Genomic DNA, 10605 nt, shown 5'->3' with positions numbered 1-10605 from the left:
GTGAGGAAAAAAAGGTATTGGATGTTTTAGATGTAGAAAATGAGAGTTGGAATTGTGAATTTGACAATGTTGATAAATTCAAACTTGATTAATTGTAGATTAATCGTTCGAGCACCATTTTACTTAAGGAAAGCAATCTTGGAAGCTAATATTAAAGGGTAGACATTTAACTTCTCAAAAGTTTAAGGTAACCAAGGGAACCCTATTTTGGGTAGTTGTTTGTTAATTGAGTTTTTTAATGTAAAAATGTGCATGTTTGCATGTATAGTTGGATTGTGAATGTGTAAGCATACCTTAAACCAATGATAATTGAATAAATTGTGAATATGCATAATTGTGTTTGACTTGAAATATGGAGCTAAATTCAAAATGAGTTTCAAAACTATGAATACATGTTGAAATGAGATGTTTATTTTAGGTGAGATAATGGCCATCTACTTGTGTTAACATGTAAGGACTATATTTATGGCTAAATGGGAATTTAGAGTTGTGTTATGGAATTTATAGTTGAAAAGGAGAGCATTTATGAATGTGTCATTAATGCTCACTTGGTTAGTATAATATCATGAGCCTAATGTGTTGATTTTGAATAAATAAAATTGTAAAATTGGTTAGCAATGTATAATGCATGATTAGTTGGTGGGAGTTCGCCTAGAAAAATGAGTAGATAAAATTCATATAGTATATACAACTAGCTTACTATGCACAACGACATAGCCTTATCCCATAATTTGTTGAGGGAATAGAACCTAGCTATCTCTACTTGTTTGTTGAGGAGGTTAGCTTAGGGTATACAACACCTTAGAGATTCGAGAGTGGTGGAAGTCGTGGTCTGAAAGTGAATGTTGTGATCTTTAGTTAGGTCACACCTCATAATTAGTGAGCTTGAATAGTCTAGTCACACAGATGGAGCTCTGTTTTATATTATAGTCCATGGTTTCAATCGGAAGATATGAGGGTATAAAGATGGTTTGATCATGCATATGCATTTATCCAACATATTTTATGGTTGTTATGTTTGTGACAAGTCATGATAAAGATTGTGCCATTGTAGTGGCAAAGTGTATTGAGATGATGAGTTGAGTCATTATATTGTCACACATTTGTGTGCCTTGTAGCAATGCACTCTGTGATTGAAATGAAGAATATGATTATATATATATATATACATACATCAAATTGTGAAAATATAGCTTGTATCATATGTAATCGACACCTTTGAATAATCAACTCATATTTATAAGTGTTATTTCAATTGATATATAACTTCATAGGATAGGTGTACCTTATTTATTGAGTAGCTAAACTCACCCCTTTCTTTTAATATTTTTCAAGCTCTAGCTTTGGTGCAAAAAAAAAGGAAAGACTTCGAAGCTTAAGAATTCATGAAATTCCTACTGTAGATCCTCCCCATTCCATTTATTTTGTATAATGCATTGGACATGCCAACTAGGATATATTTTTGCATACACTTGCACTATTTTTTTGTTAATGATTTTTAGAATGTATTTTAGGCCTTGGGTTGTTAGTTGTAAGTTGTTCAAGTGTTTAATAAAGCCAAAATACTAGTACAAGTATAGGACTGTTGATTTGGTTTTAATTGTGAATATTGAATGGATTATTCAATGTTAAAACCTCCCCCTTTTATTTTTGATATTAAGGGGTTGAGGAGTAAAAATTTGATATTGTGATATAAATATGCATGTAGTGTGTTGTACAAGTAGTCCTAAGTCAATTGAGTATGGTCTGGGTGTTAGGAATAATATTTGGCACTTGTGTAGGGTTTGTGGATACCCTTGTGTTATGAAAATTGTGAAAATGGTTGAAAATGTGTCTGAGTGTCCAACTACGTTATGTGACTTAATTTGGAAGTAAAACCTATGTCATTAGCTAATTTGTGAAAAGAGCTTTCTATAGACACCTAGATCATTTAATTTCGAAGTAAAACCCATACCAAAATTTTGATAGGAAATTAGTCGATTATCCTCAAAATTAAATGAAAGGTAACCCTAATGCAATATAGGGTCAACCCTAGGTTATCTCCCAAGGAATGGTCTTAGTCTAATTAAAAGTTATCTAGTAGAATAAATCATCCAAAGTTGTAGGACTTTAGTTATCTAATTATCTAAAATAATTACCTAATGATTAAAATGCTAAATAAAGTGAGTGAAATGCATTTCCCTTTTCATAATAATGGAACCCTTGAGATTAGTCAATTTTGAACTCATTATCTTCTCATGATTAGGCTAAGTTTATCTTCTCTTTTCTCTTGACTAAAGTTGTCATAACTTAAGAAAATTATCTTAAGCCAATTAACCTAATTAGCTAACCTCCATAGGTTTTAGATTAAAGTCCCTAGTTCAATTAACCAATTGGTCAATAAATTAGCCAGGTGATTCACTCAAAATCCTCCCTCAACAAGCATGGTCAAACACATAAATTGAGCAACCACAAGATTATGTCAAGCTACTCAATAACACAAGCATTAACATCATAAGATTATACAATATTAACATAAGTAATTCACTAATTGAAAAACACAAGATTATGTGCCAAACAAAGAGTGGAAAAATTCAGTCATGGCCGTCCAAGGAAGAAATTAAATGAAACAATCCTCTCTCTTTACATCAACATCAAATTCAAATTATAATTTACAAGCTAAGATGATTAAACCCTAGATTAAGGAATCTAACCATCTAGTAAAAAGAGAGAGGATAGGAAACAAAAGAACTTAGCCAATTTGAAGCTCAAGACTCATCCTCCATCTTCATATCTTTAGGATTCCACCAAAGAAATTAGCCAATCTTTATCATATTCAAGAACCCTACTGATTGCTTGTGAAGGCCAAACTCCATAGCTCTTGAATGATAGAAATGAGCTTCAATCCTTGTGAAAATAGAAGGGATGGAACAAAAATGAAGAGAGGAGAAGAATGGTATGAGTTTTGTGGAGGTTTAGTGGCTGAAAATGGAGGTTAAGGTGCTGGAAAATGAAGAACAAAAGAGAGAAAATGAAGAACACTATGAACAAGAGAGAGAAAATGCGGAAGATGAATGAGATGAGTGTTGGATCCGAAAATGAGGCGTATAGATGTGCTCCTCAGTGTCTCCCATCAGCGGAATTCTCAATTAAAAAATAGGAAAAGAAAATAAAAAGAAAATAGAAGCCTTGTCACACTTGCAAGGTGGCACCCTCCTATTGGTTTGTAAATTATTCCAATGTGTGCCTAATTTTTCATGTGTCATCCACATCATTTAAGCTTATTTAATCCCTCAAAATAATCATAATTCATATGTTGAATGTGTGGAGTAATTGAATATGAGTATGTGAGATTAATCTCTATAAATTAATTCTTGAAATGCATAATATGTGACAAATGTACATAACATGATCATTGGCGGGAGTTCACCTAGGGAGAGGAATAGATTGGTTTAAGTCCACATGGTGCTAGCAGTAACCGTTGGAGTCAGGAACTTACCTTAACCTCGACTGTTGAAATCGAGAGGTAGCCCTTATCTCATGGTTGATTTAGGACTGTCCCACTTGTTCTACAAGGGACTCAAACCTAACTACTCTCCACCAGTTCATGAGGAGGTTAGATTAGGGGTACGACACCTCATGGTTGTTAATATTGGGGGAAACTAGATTATATAAGTGAGTGAGTTCACCCTGACCCTATAGCTCTTCACAAGTGGAAACCTGGGTTAGTCCATAAAGGATGTAGCCATGTGATAGCCACTAGTTTTATGTCAAAGGTAATAGAAGAGTATAAGGTTGGCATATGATCATGCATATAAGTCCGGCCACATGGTTGTTAGTTTTGTAAACCAACATGTGTTAAGGGAACATGGTTGTTATTATTGTGACCTCATGTTATGCTTTGCAAAATAACATGATTACTATGTTTTGTGAGCCCGGTCACATATTTGTTAGTTTTGTGAACTGTGGCTGAGTGTTTATATGTGGTATCTACCTATTTGCCCAATCACGTCTATTTACAATTGATATGCAAGTGTATAGGTTAGGTAAAACTTGGTTATTAAGTAGTTATACTCACCCCTCAATTTTTAATATTTTCAGGACCTAGCTCATTAGATCCGAATCGAGAAAAAACACACTAAGGCCTAGGATTATGGAGTAATCCTCTATATGCCTCCTTTTTGTTGTTTCATGTGTATATGTTATCATATTTGCCAACTAGGAACATTTGATGTTATTTTTACACTACTTGCATTATTTTGTGTACACCTTGTGTATTTTATGCCCTGGGTTAGTGAGTTTTAGTTGTAAACCCGTGAATAGGGCCAAAATACTTATGCAAGTAGAAACATTTGTATTTTGAAAGAATTGGAATGAAATTGATGAATTTGTGTAACATTTTCTGCCCTTTTATGTTTCGTGAAAATCAAGGTTGAGTAGTGATTTTGTGATATAAGTGTTTTTGATTGTGTGTGGTACGTTGCACGGGTCGACAAGAGTCTATTGAGTGTGGTCAGATAGTCGGTGTGAGCTATTGGCAAATATGGTTGAGTTGGGACACCTATATGTGAAATTTTGTGACTAAAGTGATTAAAATAGGTTTTGGTGTCCAACTTTCTATAAAATAAGAGTTAGAAGGTGAAACTGGTGCCATTAGCTAAAGCTTGGAGAAAGCTCCGTACAGATACCCAAACCACCTTAAGCAGACATCGGACGGAGATTTAGAATGCATCAAAAGTTAATTCCCTGTGCTGTTAAATGATAACACCAATGCTGTCAAATTCGTGCAATGCATCGCGGCACATGGCACAGAGAAGGCAAGCTGTGACACACATGTCACAAACCACAACACACATGTCATTTTTTGCATAAAATCTATTTTTGAGTCCTAAAACTCATGGTTTTGGGTCCCATTTGATTTCTAAACTTTCGCATGGCTTTCAAACTATAATTTGAACTTATTAACTAATGTTTGAGATTTGAAATGTTAAATTTTGGGATTCCATTGTAAATGGTCTGAGAAATTCTCTTTTACAGAATTTGGCAACTTTGGTAATCTTCGAGGGATAATCTCTTGATTACTTTAATAGTGGATCATTGTGTTGTTAAGTAAAGGAGACCTTACAATGTGCGAAGAAAGTATTACACTGGGGCATTTTGATCAACCCAAAAAATTGTTTTATGAATATAACAATAGACTTGGTCTGTCAAATACATTTGGTTCCAAGGACCAATTTTGGTTTTAACTAGGTCCTTTTCACCAATTTTTCTAATATAAAATTTATAACAAATGATATTAATAAAATATGTGTTATATAATGTACATAATTTATTAAGTTATATATAAATTTCTTGATGGCCCAAATCAAACGCTATGGATAGAGCTGCATCAGCTTTTGTACTTTTAAAGAGATATTAAAATTTTTTTATAACTTTTATATATTAACAATTCAGGTGCCCAGTTCAAATTTAAAATTCATAACTTCTATTTTTTAAATAATATTTTTATGGAAAGTGCATATTAGAATATTATCTTTATTTTCAATATTTTATCACCAAAATAAAAAAATATATAAAAATTTAATATTAAATTTGCATTATCCAAAGTATATGTGGATAATCAATTTATAAAAATTTTAATATTAAATTTAAACTATCCATATTAAATTTGCACTGTCTGGATTAGTGGGTAGATTTATAAAAAAAATTTATAAAATTTTTATTTAGTAAATATAAACACTACTACAAAATACCCCCTTACTTGACAGTTATTTTAGAAATTATTTGACAATTTTTAACCGTCAAGTAATGAGGCACCATATATTTATTTGACGGTTAAAAATCGTCAAATATTTTAGAGATTACTTGATGGTTATTTCAAAATAACCGTCAAATAATCACTTAAACATTTGCATATACTGTAGCAATATACTTAACGGTTATTTTAAATAACTGTCAAGTATTTAGTAATATTTGACGGTTATTTTGTAACAAGCGTCAAATATGCTTTCACAAATTCTGTATGCCAAATACTTGACGGTTATTTCATAATAACCGTCAAGTATTCGTACATACTTGATGGTTATTTTGAAGTAACCGTCAAGTAAACTTATACTTGAAGTTTCTTTCTAAATAACCGTCAAGTATTTATGATGTGTTTTTTTAAAAGCTGGGAGCTACTTAAAAAAGCAGCCCCCTACAAATACAAAGCAATCAAATATATATACCAGCCAGCCAACAATAAAAAACAATTGAATCATTATTTATATTGAAATTACAATCTAAATATCTTTAATTTATCTTATATCTACCTATACTCTAAACCCGATGCCATAAAAAAATCTATAACTTTACCTACTTTACAAGTTTAAATTTTAAAATTAATTGGCCTCAAACATAAAATTGACCAAAAAAATAAATGTGTACACCAAAACTAATTAGGCCTAACCACTGCTGCTATCCACATGTTAAACACAGCCTGAGCTACCTCTTCAAGGGTTTCCTCTATATGCACAGCTGCATACTGAATACAGTAGGCATCCTCGAAGTACTGTATGCAAAGAGTTACAACAAATTCAAGTTAATAGCTATCTAACAAAAGTTGTTGAAATTTATAATTTAAGTATCATTATATTTAATATATACCTTGTTAGGTAATGTGGTAGGAGCATGGGTGATAATGTCCTTTAAGAATCTCATCAAGCAATAGCCACAGTCATTGCTTTGATCTGGCTGGAGTGAACACTGTGCAAAAAAAAATTACATATCAATAAAATAATAGTTAAAAGGCTACAGTTTGTTAATTAAAAACTTAGTCTATTAGGTTTACCTTAACTGTGACCCATGTCTCACAAGAGTCCAATACCCTTAAGCTAGGGGACAAGGTCTTGTTGATCGCAGTTCGATACAAGACCACAGCTCTAAGAAGGAAATAAAAAATAAATGTTAGAAATTCAATATATATGGATATTAAAATAACAATTAATAAAAATTCAACTTACTTATTAAAAAGTTCTACCATATCTGGCCTATTGCTTGGTTCTTTGTTAAGAGGATCAAGATACCAAATTTTTGAAGCAATAGGGTTAACCACAATAAGCATCCAGTGCCCCCTAATAAGAAATAACAAGTGTTATCAAATAAGTAAATATAAAAAATATTTACTTGTACCAAAAGTAGCTAGAAAGTGGCTTACCCTTGACAGTAAGAAGCAAGAAATAAAGTATCATTACTTGCTCCCCTATCCTTAAATTGATTTGAAAACTGCCTTGCTTGATCTTCAAAAGCTTCCTTTGTAATTCCATTATAAGCAGAGACATCGTGGGGATTAATCAGCTTGAATCTCGACTCAAGGCCGCCAGGAACCACAAATGAGGTATAAAGGTGGCTTAAGTAAAAAAATAACCAGGTTAATACACACACGTGCACACACACACATATATATAATTTAAGTAATTAACTGAGCATTATCGAAGAAATACCTCATGTAGAAGCTCATCAGACTAGTACTGGCCATTTCGTGCTTGAGAATTTCATTCAAAATTTCATCCCGAACAACTTTAAACAAGCTCGGTCTTCCATACAGCCCATCATCAAAACTAATGATATCCCCAATCGCAACTTGACGAGCCATCCTCGTAGCCATCGCATATGTCTCAAGACAGGCACAATATTTGTATTCTACAGTTGGCACCAGTGCTGCTGGATATTGCAAAACTGTGGCTGACTTTTTGGTATGGCCTGACTTACCTTTTAGCTTGCTCTTCCCTTTCAGTTGCACAACAAAAAGTTAGATATTTATAATTATATTATAAAATTATAAATAACTATTTAAACCGTACCTTTTTCTTTGGAGGCAATGGGTCCTTTGCCGGCTTTGGTGTTACCACTATTACAAGGTGGCTAGGCCATGCAACGAAGCTCCCTACTGCTTCCCCTACCATCTGTGCCTCATCAGTAGGAACAGGCAATGGATAGTTGGGGTCGATGGCAATAAGTAGAGAAACTCCAACACAGTCGGACGAGAGGGGATGATTATGGATTGTGTCCCCGGGAATGTTGTACACACGTCCTGTTGCAACCACTCTATGTTCAGGAGTGTCTGTCAAACAATTGCAATCATTCTCGCCCTAATTAAACAAACAATGACAATCAGTTTCTAAAATAAAAATAATTAGACAAATTCATAAGGTAAAACATATTACCTCAAGTAGTTTTTCTGAGGGGACTGTGCAGCTATCTTTCTGACTAGGGCTAATCTCACCCAAAGTCCTCCCAAGAACTTGCCCTTTCAACAACATGTCAATTAATGCTACCTGGGCTAGTAGTTTCTGCTTCATAACGACTTGCTCTTCTCTCAGCTCTTGGACCTCAGATAAAGAAGCTGATGTTCGCTTTTTTATCTTGCCAAAATATTGCTTCTTCGTGACTCCGAAGCCAACACCCCTGACATGACCAAGGTGGTTAGCAGTTCCCAACGCCCTAGCTAAGATATCCTCATCCTCAGGAAGGTTGCCCTGTGAGACTTCCTAAGAGATGGAATCCTGTGTAGAGTAAATATGTTTAGTTTGGATATTCATAATTAATTATTAAGTAGTAGATAAATATAATACTTACAATCTTTTCAGTAACCTCCTTCACGTAGGGGTTGTCAATAATTCCTTCTTTATTAGTGCGTGCCAATGCCCAGAGCTTATGGCGGGATATGGTAACCTTTGATCCCTCCTCCTCTAATTGTTTCTGCTCAATGCCTGCATACCCTAACCTCCCTGCTCTATAAGGATATTCGTTCTTCGCTACTCTCTCCTTATTCTGTGTACTTAATTCCTTGACGAGTTAATAACAAAAAATTTTGTTAGTACATACACATATAATCAATTAATGACACCAAACTTGAAATTTAAGAAATACTAATACCTTGAATTCCTTTTCATGCCGTGAGGCAACAAAAGCATCTCAATCCTCTTGTTTTACCAAAGGCTGTAATAAAGGAGGAACTCAAGCTACAAATTCAGCATCAGGATCTTTCAAATATTTCTGTGTGATAAAATATCTGAAAGACCGTAGTGCCCTCCCAGCCTTTTGTAGGACAAAATCTTGCCTACTCTCATCAATGTCAAATCCTGACTACAAAATAAAATAAACAACATATCAGATGCATTAATTTTAAAAATAGTTTATACCAAAATATACTTAGTAAAATGTAACTTACTGCTATAGTATCCCAAATAAGAGCCTTCGTGGCCTCATCTACTTTGCGCCATCATTTTACTGTGATAGGCACAGTAGTCTTTGCCACCACCCCAATATAACTTATGAATTTTGAGGATTTAATTGCTTGCCCTTTCTTGTTCCATTGCACATCAATTTTTTTTCCTGCAGCTCTTGTTTTTGTCACCTCTTCCATTATCCTTAGGCCTCGTTGAATGTTATTGTACTCCTGCTCTAGCTTTTTCTGTGTACTCGAAACCTCAGTCGAATTTGTAGCTAGAATTGATGGAGGGGTATCAACAGACTCGCTGTCAGAAGCCATTTATCTGTAAAGGAAGATAATTAAATCAAACATTAAATAACTTAAACAAAATTCACATAATTAATTTAAACATTAATCAACTTAAATAAAAAGAACACAATTAATCAACTTAAACAAAATGCACACAATTAATTCAAACATTAATTAACTTAAACAAAAAGAACACAATTAATCAACTTAAACAAAAAGTTTTATCATTCAAGTTCTCATATAACTTAATTATACTCAATCAAGTTACCTAACAATAATTGATATAAAAATTTTATCCCAACAATCTATTTTGTCCTATAAATTCAATATAACTCAATCATATCTAATCAAGTTATCCAACAACAAAATTAATCACCATCATCACAACAAGGGAACCAAATTTTCAACAAATTCATAAAATGCCCAACAGTAAATTAATTGTCATATAATCTTAAATTTAATTTCAAAACTAACAAAGAACTAAAAACAAAAGCCTATATACATTCAATCACAAATCGTAGTTCTAATGAACAAAAAATTCATATTCCAATTGCTAATTCCAATCAACTCTCTAATTATAATCAATTGACAACAATATCACAAGGAAGAAGGATAGGCCAACTTACTTAAGAGAGGCAGAGCACGAGGATGAAGAAGAAGAGCAGGGGAAGGAAGAAAGAAGACAACTCGCGTTTTGCACTGTTGAAAAGAAAATAGGGGAATTTGAAGTCAAATTTACTCTAAACACTAAACCCAAAAATGAATTAAACAGATGAAAAAGAAATTAAACTCACATATGGAAGATGGAGAACGAACCCAAAACGCCCGAAATAAAGACTTGGATGAACGAACAACCCACAAACCCCAAAAAATGGAACCCACGAGCAAAACCCAAGAAGAATCGAGTCTAAATTTATGTTTTTGGGCAATTTTAGTGACGAAAAATGATTTCCAAGTACTCTGGGTGTATTTTTGAAAACGTTCGAGTTGCAGAAATGTGAAAATGAAAGGTTCTGGAGCGTAAATTTAAAAGGCAATACTTGACGGTTATTTCATAATAACCATCAAGTATTCATTACTTGATGCTTGTTATTAAATAACCATCAAATAAAACTCAGACATAC

General features: G+C 33.4%; 1 protein-coding gene and 1 long non-coding RNA gene across 2 annotated transcripts; both read right to left on the bottom strand.

The window, feature by feature from the left end:
- Nucleotides 1–6297: 6297 nt before the first annotated feature.
- LOC129291088 (uncharacterized) lies at nucleotides 6298–9086 on the bottom strand. The gene is made up of 10 exons (XM_054928227.1): nucleotides 8896–9086; nucleotides 8596–8805; nucleotides 8184–8522; nucleotides 7821–8108; nucleotides 7461–7746; nucleotides 7175–7366; nucleotides 6981–7091; nucleotides 6809–6899; nucleotides 6625–6723; nucleotides 6298–6529 (listed from the first exon to the last, which is right to left on the bottom strand). Exons 5-10 carry the CDS (start codon nucleotides 7622–7624, stop codon nucleotides 6413–6415), a joined length of 774 nt encoding a protein of 257 aa, XP_054784202.1. The 5' UTR covers nucleotides 7625–7746; nucleotides 7821–8108; nucleotides 8184–8522; nucleotides 8596–8805; nucleotides 8896–9086; the 3' UTR covers nucleotides 6298–6412.
- Nucleotides 9087–9250: 164 nt separating this feature from the next.
- On the bottom strand, nucleotides 9251–10372 carry LOC129291092 (uncharacterized). The gene is made up of 3 exons (XR_008588642.1): nucleotides 10276–10372; nucleotides 10108–10180; nucleotides 9251–9515 (listed from the first exon to the last, which is right to left on the bottom strand). It is a non-coding gene; the product is annotated as an uncharacterized LOC129291092 (long non-coding RNA).
- Nucleotides 10373–10605: the final 233 nt, after the last annotated feature.

Source organism: Prosopis cineraria, unplaced genomic scaffold (assembly GCF_029017545.1).
Source record: "Prosopis cineraria cultivar Desert tree isolate PC_DT_omini unplaced genomic scaffold, ASM2901754v1 PC13, whole genome shotgun sequence".
NCBI classification, from domain to species: Eukaryota; Viridiplantae; Streptophyta; class Magnoliopsida; order Fabales; family Fabaceae; genus Prosopis; species Prosopis cineraria.
This window is presented reverse-complemented; position numbering and strand designations above follow the sequence as displayed.

Excerpts from the sequence above, each read along its gene's own strand:
- LOC129291088 (XM_054928227.1), bottom strand. The coding sequence starts at position 7,624 with ATGGCTACGAGGATGGCTCGTCAAGTTGCGATTGGGGATATCATTAGT. Across the intron at positions 7,092-7,174 it reads CTTGCTTCTTACTGTCAAGG|GGGGCACTGGATGCTTATTG; the intron begins GTAAGCCACTTT and ends ATTTCTTATTAG. Across the intron at positions 6,530-6,624 it reads CTACCACATTACCTAACAAG|TACTTCGAGGATGCCTACTG; the intron begins GTATATATTAAA and ends CTTTGCATACAG.